This window comes from Mugil cephalus, chromosome 1 (genome assembly GCF_022458985.1).
Source record: "Mugil cephalus isolate CIBA_MC_2020 chromosome 1, CIBA_Mcephalus_1.1, whole genome shotgun sequence".
NCBI classification, from domain to species: domain Eukaryota; kingdom Metazoa; phylum Chordata; class Actinopteri; order Mugiliformes; family Mugilidae; genus Mugil; species Mugil cephalus.
In genome coordinates this window covers 41,609,211-41,625,083 of record NC_061770.1, presented here as the reverse complement: position 1 = coordinate 41,625,083, position 15,873 = coordinate 41,609,211, and the positions used below count along the sequence as shown (strand labels likewise).

The 15,873-nt window shown below is 44.8% G+C and overlaps 1 protein-coding gene across 14 annotated transcripts in view; it reads right to left on the bottom strand.

Moving 5' to 3' along the window:
* Positions 1 to 7,568: 7,568 nt before the first annotated feature.
* ppargc1a (peroxisome proliferator-activated receptor gamma, coactivator 1 alpha) overlaps positions 7,569 to 15,873 on the bottom strand; it is a 272,323-nt gene continuing 264,018 nt past the window's right edge. For 9 of the 14 annotated variants that reach the window (XM_047579431.1, XM_047579421.1, XM_047579474.1 and 6 more), the window contains 4 exons: positions 14,852 to 14,972; positions 12,894 to 13,015; positions 12,418 to 12,569; positions 7,569 to 10,226 (listed from right to left, as the gene is read on the bottom strand). In XM_047579431.1, the coding sequence (XP_047435387.1) occupies positions 10,060 to 10,226; positions 12,418 to 12,569; positions 12,894 to 13,015; positions 14,852 to 14,972 (562 nt within the window). In that variant the 3' untranslated portion in view covers positions 7,569 to 10,059. The remainder of the gene's footprint in view (positions 10,227 to 12,417; positions 12,570 to 12,893; positions 13,016 to 14,851; positions 14,973 to 15,873) is intronic. The other 5 variants (XM_047579464.1, XM_047579509.1, XM_047579524.1 and 2 more) reach the window with 1 other exon arrangement.

Below are 15,873 nucleotides of genomic sequence, written 5' to 3'. Positions count from 1 at the left end.
TTTATGTGTTGTCTTTTATGTCAGAAATGGTGTCAAATTCACATCGCAGACGTGGCCTGCCGTCCTCGCATATCTGTGAAGTACACCGTGAGTCCTGCGCTGTCCTTTAGCAGTGAAGGGTAGATCTTGTTGTCCTTGTATCATGTGGCAGAATTCGATACAGTGTGTGCCCGGCTGCACCGGTTTCACCCTGAAAAATTCCTATGGCTATACCTCATTTGCGACGAAACGTCCTTAAAGTAAACATCAGTAGGCTTCTAGTTTGTTATTAAAAAAGAAAAAAAAACTATTTAGCTCTGGGAACAAGCCTGTGACCAAAATTTCATGGAATGATTAAACAATAAAAGCATTCATTACAAATTCACAAGACCAATTACTCAATGTAAGAATTTTGAGTATATATTGCCACTACTGACGCATACATTATGTCTACAGGCAGCTCCGATAGTTTGGGTCAGTGTAACACAATTGCTCCTACATGACAAACTGGCTTGTCATATTTAAAATAAAGGCGCATTCATTAACAGCAAAGACTTCAGACAAACTTCCCTTTGTCCTACAAGTTATTGCCCTGTCTCTCTTTAACAAGAAGCAGGCGTGCTTAAATGGAAGAATAGTTCTGTCCTTCACACTGTCTGATTTGCTTAGGAAAGGCGCTCACGTCTAATACTAATCTGAACGACAGCAGTGGAAATCTTGGCGCAGTTTCAGAGGCTAGATTGGGCCTGGCCCAATGACCTTCTCCGAGAGAACATGGAAAGTTTGCCGGCTCAATATGTCACAGGCAGCGTGAGCTTAGAAAGAGAACAAGAAAGGAGTGATTAAATGGGTTAGATCCATGGCTGGCTTTGGTAGATGTCAGGAGAGGTGCAGTTCTGGTCGTACTATGAGATTATCAGAAATTGTATCAAGTTGAAACTCCCTCATCGTGCATGGGCCCTTCCAGCTTCTCGGAGGAAGGAGTCAAAGAAAGAAACTATTTAAGAATAATCTTTAAAATGTGTCACTCCTTGTTTTAAAGGTGATCATTTTCTGAATAGAGTACGGGGGAAGTTCAGTTCACCGAGCATCTAACACGTAAGCTGTGATCAATAAAGCCAGCCCAACCTCATAATAAATGAAAAAGCTATCATTTTGTTCAGAGGCAGACATAAGAATTTCCCTTCAAGGCATCTAGTTGGATAAGAGCAGATCCTATCCACTGAAAATCAGTGCTTTCACCGACATAAACAACTGATAATACAGAAATTGGACATTTCTTAAGGCATAATTAGAGCAACTGAAGTAAGTTTAAAGCAAATTAGCCTCACAAGGAAGTTGAAACAAAGTGTTAAAACGGGGTTAATTGAATTGTAAGCCTTGTCACAGAAGATTACCAAGTCCGAGAAACACCACTTTAATTGCGTTATTACCATGTGGATTAAGGCGTGGGGTATTTTTGCCCAGTAATTATAGCTTGAATGTCTGTGCATTTTAATGCACTTTAGTCGGGATGATGTGGGCTGAAATACTTTGACAGTCACAAACACAGAGAAGAGTTCTGTGACAAAATGCATTGGCATAACACTGGCATTTCAGTTGTACCGGTGCCCAGTAAATTAAAAGGAAATATGGTGATAATGAGTGGTTCATTCGACAGGAAAAGGCCTTGATTTTGGGCTATTTATGTATCAGTGGAGCCAAAAAAAAAATGTGGTGTAAGGCCTCGGAGGCTCTGCTGGTTCTCCCTAAAAAAATCTGTTTAATTTAGTCCCAAGCAGCTATTTGTGAGTAAGGTCAGTAAGTCCAATACATCTGAAACAAAGCTGGGAGAATGGCAACTGGATTTACCATGACCTGGGTTACAGGGACTCTTCACAGGCAAATTGTCCAATCTGTTTGAAGTCAGGGTCCACAGAGGATGGCAGCGAGTCATTTTGCTATTTTGTTTTTGGTGAAATAATCTAAAAAAATTCGGTACATGCTGCATATTCATGGTGCCAAGGGAATGAATCCTACTAGCTGATGTTTAGTTTGTTTCCTCGAGTGACCAGAATTTGAAATAGTTTAGTACTTTTCCGATCTTGTGAGATCACAACATCAGACGGGGATCCATCTTCGTCGGCTCGACTCCACATTTTTGTGGCTAATCCATAGCGCTAATAGGCTGTCAGGTGGGGCAGATTTTAACGAGAACTTCTGGCCTTCTTCTGCATCGGGTTAACGCTCATTAACCTAATGCTCATTAACACTCAATTGGCAGGCGTTCATTTGCCAAACTCTCATAATCCCATCATTCTCCACTGCACTAACATCACAAAACTTTGGCAAAACTGTACACCAACGCTTTACTGTTGCCATTGCATGGTGGCGTTAGAATTTAGCAAGTACAGCCTCACAGAACTCCTGTGAACACCCGTGTAGCATCTCCCTTTTTCAGTGCTTCCGTTTTAATTGTTTCCACAGAATCCACGGCCTTTGAACGGCGCTAACGTCCCCAGGGGCGCATCTGCATTTGAGTCTTTTAATACCGGTTTTGCTCTCTAATTCCTACAGTTCAGATCAGATGTCTGCTGCTCAAGGGTCCTAACGAGCAGATGTTTTCAGACACAGGAATTTGATCATGACCCTCCAATTAAGCAGTGGCGTCCCCGCTTTCTCCTACTTCTCACATCCGTGATTTCAACAGCTAGGGAACCCGGGACGGTTACAGAATGTCATTAGCCTAATGGACGGGAGCGCGGGGCGGCGAGAATGAATGATTGCATTACGGTGCCATTTGCCGCAGACTGTACATTGACATAAATAGTGCAAACAAACAATAACTGTCCGTGTGCCCGTTCTGCTGTATTGTGATGCCTTGCTGTGTGATACATGGGTTCAAGCCGGGGTCTGGGAGAGAGGGGAGAGATGCTCTCATGCGCCCTTGTGTCGGAGTGAGGAGTGGGGCGGGTGGGGGCTAAGTAGCTGGGAACTGGATTTAGACACAGCTCCCCAATCCGCCAGGACCACTCTGGAAAAAAAAAAAAATACACGGGGCAGATAACGGAGAGAGAGAGGGACTAGAAGAGACTACGCTGAGAGGGATAGAGAGCGCTCGGCTTTTCTCTCTTCCCCAGCCATATTGTCAAGAATGCTTGAATGGAGCCATTATGAGACCTAGGTCCTGCTAGCATGGGACAGTTTAAATAACAAGGATTAAACTAGATGGTTGGCCTCAGATTACCTGAAGTAGTGATTCTTGGAATGAATCATTTGTTTCTTCCAGTGGAAAAAGATGTCACCTCTTCATGCCTCTAAACTCCAGAGGTAATAGCCAGACAAGGGCATTTCAGATCCGCCGTTCTTAAGAGCTACTTACTTGTGTGAGTCATTTAGCAATGCAAGTCTCATGCTAGTTTTTTTTTTTTTTATTTGCACTGCTTGATGTCCTCAATCTAGTCTTAACAGACTGCAAATGACCTATTTATATGAAGGAAATAAGCAGATTTGATTTGTCAGTATTTTGAATGAAGTCATTAAGTGCTAAAGTCATGAAAATTATGCTAATTGTTATTGATGCTATTCCATGATTGCCAAATAATTACCGATGATACGCCGCTCACATCATCGCATTTACATGCTGCTCTCTACTTCGGCTCGTTAGCGACGGCGCCGCGTTAGCCGGGCCCGTCGGGGATCCGCTCCCGCCACCTGCACGCTCGGGAGTCTGGGACGCAAGTGTCCGCAGGGTGCCCAAAGAGCGCCATCGCGCAGCCCTGTCACATCAAGTCAGTCCAGCCTCGTCCCTTTTTTTTTTTTTTTTCCCTCTCTCTCTCTCTCCATCTTCCTATTTTGGTCAGGTGATGCGCACGCTGAAAAAGCCCCGGCCGTCTGCATCCGGAGCCCTAACGCTCTCTGTCAGCTGGCTGTCCCCGCGGTCACAGTGGAGATTCATCTTTCTGCTGATGTCCCTTCTGTGTAGCGGAGAGAGTTGCCAGCCCCAGCGTTCTTAAAGGCCTGCCATGGCCTCGAGGCTCAGGAAGCAGGTAAACACACGTGCGTCAAGGCAACGCTGATCCTTGGTGGGGGATCAAAAAGGCCAAATTACCAAATGATTGCCTTCTGGACCTAATTCTCCGCGCTAATCCGTCAATGGAATCTACGCGAAGAGTCGCGCAACGTTACAAAACACTGGAATCTTTTAGGTTTCCCTTTTTTGTTTTTCTAATTAATATGCCACGTCTTGGGTACACTCGAGGTAATTAACATTGTTTTTTGCCAGCAACACACAGCAGATGGTGATTGAAAATAGAGGGATGAGTCGCTCAATCAACCACCATTTGTCTGTAGCCATTAATTATCTAGCGAAGAATACATTCAGTCCCCAAAGTTGATAGTTTGGGGGGAAGAAGAATACTGTCCTTCTGTTCCTCATTACTCTTTAACAGCAAAAACTGCTGAAACTAGAACGCTGGATAGGGAGATTGCGATTTTAATAGCACTGTCATTATCTTTCCCATAAGGTGGCATACGATAGAAGGCTTGTAGGAAAAAAAAATAAAAAAATGGTGCTAACAAAGGAGCGTTTCAATAATTGAAAGCCAAGCAACATCTTGTGCTTCATTGTGTTTCGATTCATCAAAGGCCATTTTCAGAAAATGATTGGAAGCAAACGCACACTTTCGCACAAGACGATGGGTCCGGACAACTGCCGCGGGAGCTGTTTGTTTGTCTTGATGATCAAATTAAGAGCCGATGGGTCATACGACTGCTGAAAGAGAACATCGCGGGCCATAAGACCTAACCGACTGTCCTATATTTGTACGTACAGCCTGATTGGAATAACAGCCTCTCGCCTGGAGCAATTTCGGTCGTGATGGCGCGGCGCTTCAAAATGTTCAAAGTTGATTTTTCTTCAGATGAGAACTCCAGCGGCGCCGACTTCTGCCTGGCAACAGATTAATAATACGACACACTCAGCTTATGTGAAAAAAGACCACGAGAGAAACAGAAAGAGGGAGTTTGGGGGACTGAGCAGAGACGAACCTTGGAGGGACACTAGATGCGAGAAACCGGCGTCACATCCTGGCGTCGCTTCTTTGATGTCGCTCTGTCATTGCCAATAGCTCCCCTAATCCCTCCTAGTCTTTGGCACACTTTAATCTTGTTGTTATTCTCTCTGCCAGCCTTTTAGTCGCAGATAATCAGTGTCAGCTCACTTTAATTATTGTGATAGAATCTGTGATAAATGCTTCAATGTCAGTCGTTGTCTATTCATGCAGCAGGGAAATTTGTTCTCGTGATACATCTCGCGCTCAGGCTGAGAGTTTAAAAAAAAAAAAAGAAAAAAGAAAAAGAGAGAGGGAGAAAAGAGTTCTCGACAGTAAATTACCAGTAGGATTGCTCATGTTCCACCCCACAGGCTTTAATTAACTAGTCTCAGGTAGTCTAATCTTATTATCGGAGGCTGCTTCTCTCCCGCACCTCGGCTTGTTGCTTACATGATCCTGAGACGGCCGAGGAAAAAGTACAGTAGAAGGAGGATATCCTTAAAAAAGAAGAAGAAGAAGAAAAAAAAAAAGAACTGTCAAAATTGTGCAGGCTTTTCATTTTCGGGCTGCTCTCTGCCGCTCGGGCCGCCAAACCATTTACACCTTCTTGTCACATTGCTGGAAACAAAAGCCGTATTATGAGTGCCATTTCCAGGATTTCAACAGCAGCCGACACAGCGGCCGCGGCCGGATGCCAAATAAAATACGGAGCGGCACAACTCAGCGGCAACACCTCGGTGTTTGTCCCACAGAGAGCCCAAGCCCCATCAAACCCCATTATCTCCAAGGCTACCACTTACTTCCAACTGGAGTAGAGATAGCTGCTTATCTACTGGTTAATAATAAAAAAGACACATAACAGATAAAAAAAAAAAAAAAGAAAGAAAAAGAAAGAAGAAGGCTTCCTATCCTATCGTGATGGAAAAGAGAAGAGGTGGGGGGGTGGTGGGTGGAGAAAAAAGGCCGACAGGGAGCGCAGAGATTTCCAGGGACAGTTTCATTCTGTGGAAAGGGCAAGCAGAAGGAGACCTCCCGCTGTAATGCGGCAGCCAAGCCGAAATGAAAGCCAGCCGCTCTCTTCTCCGGGGCTAAACAGCGGCCTTAATAAAAAACACAATCAGACCCCCAACCTTAAAGTTTAATGCACATTCTTCCCATATTTCTTTTTGCACCAGCAGAAAAGGGGACATGGTGGAAGCTCCCGGTGTGATCCCGGCTCTCGGGGCTAGAATGCGCGCACGCGTGTGTGCGTTAAAGAAAAAGTGGGGGCTCGGCTGTTATAGTCATAATGAAGCCCCATTGAATATCAAGCACACCATCAACTCGCCACAGCTCTCCATCGCGTTAATGAAATTGTTCCCCTTAACTTTTTAATTAACTCGCGCACTCGCCGTGTGGAGTCGACTTGTGGACAAAGACCGCGGCGCTTCCCTCCCAGGTGATGTGAATTTCAAAGAGGTGCAAAAGCTGCCTCCGAATTAAGCCGAGTTCCTTCATTGAGGCGGGGGGACTTCAGAGAGGCGGATGTGCCGAGGACGGGCCACATGCCGCTCCCTCACCGCGTCCTTTGATATGTAAGCGCAGGAGAGAGGGACGACGACGACGAATTTATCGCGTTCGCGGCGCGCATTGTTTTCCTAACTTTCGAATCTCCCCCGTTTTAGAAACTTCCAAGGATGTCTCCTTCACAGTAATCAGAGGGAGCGCAAATCATAATCGTTCCCCCAGCGCCGAATGAAAGCGGTACAATGGTGCTTGATGAAGGGACATTCATCACAAGGAAAGGAAGATAATAGGGAAGCCACTAAAGAGCCGTTTTTTTTTTTGTTGTTTTTTTTTTTTTTCAAACACATTTCCCTTTATTGGCATGGTGAGGCTGATGAGAATTGCACATAAAAAATAAAATTCACAAGAAAGTCGTACAATAGGTAGAACCACAAAGGCATTGGTAAGGACTTGGCAGAAGGCAACGTGGATAGGACACAAACAGGTAACAACCCATAGTGACCCCCCCTCCCCCTCCCCCTCCCCCTCCCAACCCGATGAACACGCACACATACACTTCCGGAAACGCACACGCACCAGCCCAAAATTTACAAACTCACACAGACACACGCACATTTGCCGATAAACATATTGTCCTTCCAAAAGAAACATGATTACCCAACAAACGTTTAAGCAGTGGCAAAGTCCTCAGTAGGGTCAGGTCGTTTTAAAAAGTCCGCCACGGGTTGAAATTTGAACCATAACTTGTTATAATATATTGCTACTCTAAGCAATTTACAAAGCATTTTTTTTTATCATTATTATTATCATTATTATTACGATGATTAAAGCCACATCTATCAAATGGGACACGACACCATTACCCAAACGCTACACAGACAGCAAAAAAGCAAATCAATGTCTTAAAACACAGGTGAAGTTTTTTTTTTTTTTTTTTTTTATCGCCTTTAGAAATCCTTCCTGCGACCAATTTTTGCCTCTTTGCATCATAAAACTTAGCGGTTTCTTGTCTCCACAGTCAAACTCCATGAAAGGAAGCCTGTGATCAGCAAAGCTTTTATACAAAAAAAAAAGATTTTTTTTTTTTTTTTTTTTTTTTTTTCCTCTTCCTGTGATGGAAGCTGGTTCTCTCATTACTTGGCTGGCGCTAGAAACGGGATATTAATTGAACCAGAAACCGCAAGGTTACCTTTTATGTCATGTCGACGGCGCTGTGATATCTGGGCTGTGAGTGGGGTGGGGTGGGGGTGATTGGTGGGGTAGGGTGGGGGGGGTAGTGGTGCGGCATGCGATACATTGTCGAGTAGTTTTCTCTATGCTTATAGAATGTCGTTTAAAATGTGCCAGTTAAGGCAGCCTCGGAGGCAGCACGTATCCAAAGTGGTACGTGCTGCGTCGTGTGCTGCCATCCTGTAATAGCCATGCACTACACAACAAACAGTTTCAACTTGACACTTCTTTTTTTTTTTCACACACACACACGCGCACACACAGGTCGGAGTTAAGAGTCACGTTTGCACAGATGTCACAGGGTGATGCGTGCGTTACAATCACATAGACTCGGGTTACATCTTAAAGGGAAGAGCAAGGCGAGGGCCGCGTTGTCATGGTGACGAGATGCCAAAGACACTGGAATGGAGTCGTCCTAGCTACCAGCGACTGGGTAATGGGTCAAGTCCGAAAATCACACAACAGTGGGAGCTAAAATACAACTCTGAAAAATAATTTATTGCTTTTTATATAGTTTTTTTTTCTTCTTTCATTTATATTATCATCATCATTATCATTAATAATAATAATCATCTTGTAATTGTTGTGAATAATATTAGTAGTATATATATATATATATATTTGTACATCAAATACAAGATTTTCTAAAAAATTCAGGAAAAAGGAAATTGTAAACTTTTGTTTGGCATTGACATAATAATCAAGCGTGAGTGGAGCGACGACGTCGGGCGTGTGTTTTACAGTGGTACAACAAAATTCCTGCAAAATCATTTTATTGCTTCATGTTCTGTATGAAAAAAAACAAAACAAAAAAACATGGTGCGGCATGTGGTGCGGATGTGACAAAAGTACTAAAAGGATGAGGAGCTGACTGCTGGACTGATTAAGCTGAATGTTTTGATTGTTTCTGAAAGGCATAGAAGGTAATATTATTAACCCCACCAAACCATCTATTGTACACCCTGTCTAGTGATTACACGTTAAATAACAGAACCAAAAAAAAATAATAAAATAAGATAAAATCGAAGGACATAACATAAATAGCAAATAAATTTTCATGAGGTACGCCATGTGAAATGGAGTCCATAAATACTTCTGATTCAGATATTAAAATAAATAGATAAATATGTGTTTGTAGTGATTGAAAAGATTTGAAAGCGGTTTTCTCTCTAAGGTAATCAAACAAGAACGTACAAAGCATTGAAATCAAAATGAAAATATATATATATATGTACACATACATATATATACATACATATATATATACTGATTGCTTCAGAAATAATTAATAAAAAATGGGGTACTTTTTTTTTTACAATCATGAAAAACACGTTAAAAATGCATTTTACACTGGTTGTATAAGCAAAAAACACTGATTGAGAAACTTTATAAACAGAGAAAACTATACATGGTTTTGACATTTTTTTTAGTCCCCCCCCCAACAAAATAACTTAAAAAAAGGACATTTGTTCACATGCTCCCTCAAAATGAGCAATCAGACGTTATTTTTTTCTTCTTAAATCTTTTTACAATCATGTCATGTCTCCTAAACATCATGTAGCTGTACAATATGTCTTACAGTATTGTATTTACTACAGATTTCGACATTCTGAATTAAGAAATTTTCTCCTCATTTTAAAAAAAGGCTGCGTTTTACAGTGCATAGCTGTAACAAATAAAGAACTTCCGTATGTACACAAAATAAAAATATTCCTTTTTATAGCATTTGTAAATACACGGCCACATTTCCCCTGAAAACGTAGACGACAATGTTACCTTGAGAATTTTACCTCCAAGATACAATTCCCTCTTCATGTAACACCAAATCCAAACACCAGATTTAAAAAGAAAGAAAGAACAAAAAAAAAAGACAATCAACAGCAGAAGAAAACTAAATCTGGCCGAACAAGCTGCATGTTTTCAACCCCCCCTCCCCAGAAACAAAACAAAAAAAAAAGAATTGTGGGGACTGTAGTGCTTGGAGAGGAAAAGAAAAAAAATCTTGAGTTTTTGTTCTCTTCGTCTTTCGCTGATGGTTGTACAGCAGTGGAGTGCACCAAACCCGTGCACCAGATTCTGAGGGTTCACTGGCTTTCCCAGAATGTCTCTTCCCAGCTCTTCAGCAGCTATGTTCATGTAAACTTTATTTTTGATATATTCATTTATATTGATATAGGTCTATAGACTTATTCTTATATACTCTATGACAGATTGTAAAACTTCTGGTAGTCTCGTCGTCAAAGGAGCGAGAGACAACAGTGAGGTATCAGAAGTCCCTCTTTGTGACAGACGGCAGGTGCCACTGAACTGGTTACCTTCTCAGGCTGCGCTGGGCCTCCCTCAGCAAGCTGTCAAAATCCATGGAGTCGTACTTGCTTTTTGTGGAGGCTGGATCAAAGTCGTCCGAGTGGGAGTCTGAGGGGAGGGAGGGGGGGGAGGCAAACAGGGCTGTGGTTAGTGTTGAGCAGGGCACCGTTTCTGTGAAAACGAGCAAGAAACAAAAGGTTCACCTCTGTATTCTCAGAGGGCCGCGCGGTCAGAGCTCAGAGAATATTCAGCCTTTACACCATTATTGCTCGGCCATGCGTGGCCGGCGTGTTAAGCTGATGGTTTCTGTGCAGTTAAGAGTTTTCACGGCTGCATCTTCCTGGAAAAGAAACTTCGCTCCCTGTCTTTAACACTACGGCTAAAAAATTTCCATAATTGACAAAAAATACGCAACCATATATATATATATATATATATATATACCCTGAGTCAGACTTAAAGTGCCGGATGCAGGAAATGGTTGAAAAATGTTCTATTACTGCATGTTTCTGTCAGAACCCACCATAGAAGTGAGACTGCAAAGGTAGGAGAAAGGGCTTTTTTTTTTTTTTTCCTAGTTCATTCCTTTTTTTTTCAACAGCTATGAAACCTCCTGTCCATCCGTCTCTCTTATGTCCTGTTTTTCTTGATCAACCTGATAATACATAAAGAGTATCTTATCTGCGCCAACAGACAGCTTCACAAATGGGGCCCCCAAAGGGCCCAGCAGCGGCTTTGAGAAATGGGAATGACCATGGCAGCCCGGAGACGACGGTTGTGATCTAATGCGATGGCCAAGGGCTGCATTGTGTCACGGTGCACACCTTGAGGGATGAAAAATACTCAGGTGCTCTACTTAAAACTAATGGCCAGTGTCTCTGAAAGGCAAAAAAAAAAAAAAGGATAGGAAGAGGTTTGGATACCTCACTATTAAAAGATTCTCCCTTTCTTTCAGCCTCTTTATCCTGCGCTATCAATATGGGGGCGACCAAAATAGCCCGTTCCTGACAAAGAGGAGGCAGAGTGAAGGGCTTTCCATTTCAGTAGACTGATTAGTCAATCTCTGTATAATGTCTATCCTTAAGGCTTTAGGATTAGCAACTGTTTCTGTGTGTCGTGTACTCCTTTAAAAGGCTGGCGGCTTCGAGGCAAGTGCTTTGAAAGTGTATATTAGCGTCTTCGCTTGTTGAGAAGAGTGCTATTTTTCTCCACCGTGACCCGTTGACCCTCTCGCAGCAGTGCTTCTTACATTTCTGACCGCACGCGCCCACCGCTTCAAATAAATAAACACTTATTAAGACGTATTGCACCAAGTTTCAGTATGGCGACCGAACTGTCACCACCTTCGTCGCGGCGACGCCAACAGACGAGAAGAAAGCCCTTTCTTCACGTGTCAAAACAGAAGGCGCCGTGGCATAAGAAAAGGCCTTGATTTCACTGATGGCCTGCATTATTTATCAAATGCGTCATTCAACCTTCTGCTGCATTCATTCCAATTCAGATTTCTGTTTGAGATTTATGACCAGCAGAGAAGCATGTTTACTGTCAGGAATAACAGATGAATGCTGCGACGCTGCCACGAAACCCCGTACACGCGGAGGGAGAGGAGCAGGTGAGCGCTGGCGCAAGCAGGTAGCGCGCTCCCGTCGGCCCGCCTATATGTAAATGAGCCGCGCCGGCGCCACAACAGCTGGCAACAGATGGGACTCCGGAGAGAGGGAGGGTGTGGCAGGGACTTAACCTTGCTCCCGATGCCCTCTTCTTTACCTCATCCCCTTTCTTGTCTTTCCTCCACGCCGCCTTTTTCCTTTGTAATTCCACCTCCACTCCTGCTACCTCCTCTTACTCATGCTCTCAAAGTGATTCCCACACCCACGCGCGAACATCCACCGGCGCAGAAAAAACACACCGTCTGCACAGCTGAGCGGAGTGCTTTTAAGCTGCGCTTACTGTTCCCCCTGACGTCTTGCTTTCCATATCAACGAAGGAGAAACAAGCATCCCGTGTCTACATGGCTAATGGAGTCTGACTAGTTCTCCTTAAGATGCCACAGCTCCAAGCAGGCGCTTTATTCTTAGCATGATCTCAGCCTGACCCCTGAACCCCTAGGGTTAGGGTTAGGGTTAGGGTTAGGGTTCGCCCTCTAGGGCCACAAATGTCTACCGGGCACATTCAAGGCTGCAGGATTTGTCGTCAACACAGACGCGGGTATGTTTCCATCTGGAAGCATCACCCACGGCTTTACTGTGATGTCTTATTCCTCCCTGTCCCTTTCTTTCTTTTCACTGACAGTCTTCTGAGCCATATACGCTGCACACGACCGCAGGGGGCTGACGGAGAGAACAAACAAAGCCGCACTTACCCAAGTCTGTGTAATGCGATTTGCAGAACTGCTTTTGTCCGCCGAAGCACAGCTCGAACTGCGGCTCGTTTGACCTGCGTAAGGTGTGTCCGTTCTCAAGGGCGGCAAAGGCGTCACAGGTGTAGCGGTACGTGATGAAGCCGAAATTGTCCCTGGTCAAAAATAGAAAGCGATACGTCAGGATGTTGCTGTGGGGCAACAATGACTGAACATCACGCTATTTATATGCAAAAGAGAATCGATAGAGGTGTATCTTTGGGGCTCTGTACGCCTGGGCGTCGATGGATTAGGAGACGCTCTGAGAATGCAGACAAAAAACTGCCACTGCTTGAGTTGCTCTAAGTTCAGAAGTTACAGTAGAACTTTGTCCAATCAAGAGATTATCAAAGCTCAGATAAATCTCCTGCACCCCCCCCACGCTAATGCCAGGCCACAGATATGAGCACACACATGCACAGAAAATCCTAGGGCCTTACCCGTCGTCCCTCAAGTTCACTGCGCATTCTTCTATTTCGCCGAAGACTTCAAAGCGGCGCTTCAACTCTGTCCGGGTGCAGTCGGACCTCAGTCGCCCCACGTACACCACCCGTCTCTCCTCCTGCTCGTTAAGAGAAAAAGACAGAGCGGGCGGAAAGAGATTAAAAGGGGGAGAGTGTTTTTCCCTTTCCCCCTCTCTTTCTTCACCGAGCCCTAATGAATTGGTCTTGATCACTCCTGTGGATACTGCCGCCGCCGCTGCCGACTCCGGGCCCCCGTTTCTGTCCCCCGTCTGCCTGTTGTGTTCCTCTGTGATTGGTTCGGCTCGCTTCCTCTTTTTTTTTTTTTTTTTTTTTTTTTTTTTATCTGATTGATTTGCAGTTCGGAAGCGCCTTCAATTTGCCTCGGCGCTACAATTCCTCTTTCTCTCTGCAACTCATCAACCAGAGGCAGAGTGATTTTTATCAAATGATGCCATGTCTTAAGTTCAGGGGGCTGCTCCTTCTTCTTCTTCTTCTTTGGTGGAGTCTAAATATAAAGCTGTGGGGTGACTCAGCTATATATCACAGAGGCCCGTTTCTCTCTTTCTTTCTTTCTTTCTTTCCTTGCACGGGAGTCAGAAGACGCAGCAAACGCCGTTGCGAAACGAGAGGTCGGTTAATATTATACGGGTATTTGTACCCAAGAGAAAGGGAGCATTAAGCGCGGCAGCAGTGAGCCACGGGGCAAAAAAATATGGATTTCCTTGAACCTCAAAGGACAGGGGGGTCACAGTGGAATAATTTAGGAACAAACTGCGCCAGGCTGCAATTATAGCTTTTGAGTAGTTTAATTGCATCTGCTAATCATATAATACAGTTGAGGCCTGGGGCTACAGTGTATCACTAGTATTATTTATTTATTCATTCATTTACTTGCCATTACTGGGGCGAGTCCATTGAGGCCTCTTGGAATTTCGTGCGCTGTCTTGAGGGTAGTAGTAACACGTATGTAAATCAGCTGCCTGGTGCTAAACTCAAAGTTCATCTATGCTCATTTGACATATAGCTGAGAGAGACAGAAATTAACTACAGAGCACTGCTCACGCTTTTTTCCACTGTCTTTAATGCTTACGTATTTTTTGAGACAAAAAAAGTACTGCTGAATTAGAGCTTTAGTTGCTGACAACTGATAAATATGTGGTCTTTTCCCGATGGCACCCTGAGGGCTGCCCGTGTGTGTGTGTGTGTGCGCAAAAAGGAAAGGGACATGCAAACAAAAAAAAAAAAAAAAGGAGACAGATAGACGGACACGCTTTCACATTGCTCGCCTCCCAATCCTTGTTTGACAGCCCTGGCTTTGCTGCTCGTAATTATTTGTTGAAAACCTGTGCATGCCAAGCAACGTTTGCATTACTGCATCATTTAATGTGTGCTTTATCAACGGGGGGTAGTGGCGTTACCCTGCTGGAAACCTGAGTAATTTCACGCTGAGACAAGGAGAGCGGAGATAAGAGAGAAATGTGATAGTCACTGCATCCGTCTGAATTTGGAAACAGATACAGGAAAAGGGGAGAAAAGATTCTCATCGGAGTCGGTGGCCATTTCTTTTCCTCATCCGCTCCCCTCCTTGCTCTCCTAGTTTCTGTTTTCCACTATTTTACCCCTGTGGTGTGATTAATAAGAGTCGACAGCGTTTCCAGACGACAGAGACGTTAAAAATACACAACCCAGAGATAAAGAGGAAGGGCCTGTCGCCTGAATCATTCAGGAACTCAGTTTGTATGTGTTCTCTCGGCGGAGAGACACATGGCGCTGGGCTGGAGGCTGTCTCATCCGAAGCAATCAGTGTGTGTCTGTGGGAGGTTTCTCTGTGTGTTGTGCCACAGCAGTGATTACACGCGGCCTTTTTATCGGAGGCGGCGCGGGAAGACGCAAAGTCAAGCGCGGCGGAGGTAATGTGAAGGCGGTTGACTCACTATTGCTTTTTGCCTTTGCCTCTCCCTCTGCTCGGCCCTTTCAAACTCCCGCTTCTCGTAGTCCCGGCGGTGCTCCTCCCTCTTCAGCCTCTCATGCTGGTACTCCTCGTAGCTGTCATACCTGTGAGAGAAAAAAAAACGCACACATCTCGTCAGGGCCCTGCTTCGTCCCCCTCCCCCGCGTGTGCTCTTCCACTTGATGCCCGTGAAGAACAATTGCGGGTATTTGCCAAGGACTAGTCCCCTCGTTCCCTAACCACTGATGGTTGAGAAGGAAAGGAGATGGACATGTTAATAAGGCGTCTTTTCACCATCGCAATGATTACGAAGCCCCGCAAGGCCTGCGGGAGCGCCGGCGAGCAAGCGCGGTCGGGGAGCCAGACAGCTGCGACTGTCAGCACAACTTCACATGTCATTACTTTCTGCTTAGTTAGGGCTTCATCAAGAGGGAAAGTGCAACTTTCTCCCCCACCACGGACCGGCACAAGACGTGTCTGTTAAGTTTTCGACTGATGAGTGACTCTCTGCCTTGTCGGGTGTCATTAGGCACGTGGGTGCCAAATCAGCTCGGAGCGCCGAGATGGTGTCAGCCTCTCTTTCTCTCTCTTTCTGCACTGTGCCAGTACTTCTCTGCATATGAAATGGTCCCCTCTGCAGTGGCTGGTGGAAAACTACAGAGGCGCCGAGTTGAACAAACGTCATTATGCGACCGGGGGGCGTCAGCTCATGAGAATGTGCAATCGGATGTGCGATTTGGGATTCTTTTGTCACTACTCTAATAAAACCTGATCAATTAAACATATTTGCCCTGAATGTTTGTCACGGGGCCCCCCCGTGTCGATGGGGAACCGTGGCGAGGCCTTGCCACGAAAAAAGGGAATCGCGGAGAAACCAAACGGATTCCGAGCAGCGAGCGCGTTCGCCTTTCTTTTCAGATGCATCCGTCTTCACCGCGATTTCTGCCCGGCAGTTTCTAAGAACTAACATTTGTCCTAAGCCGAGGAATGCGACGAAAAACAAAG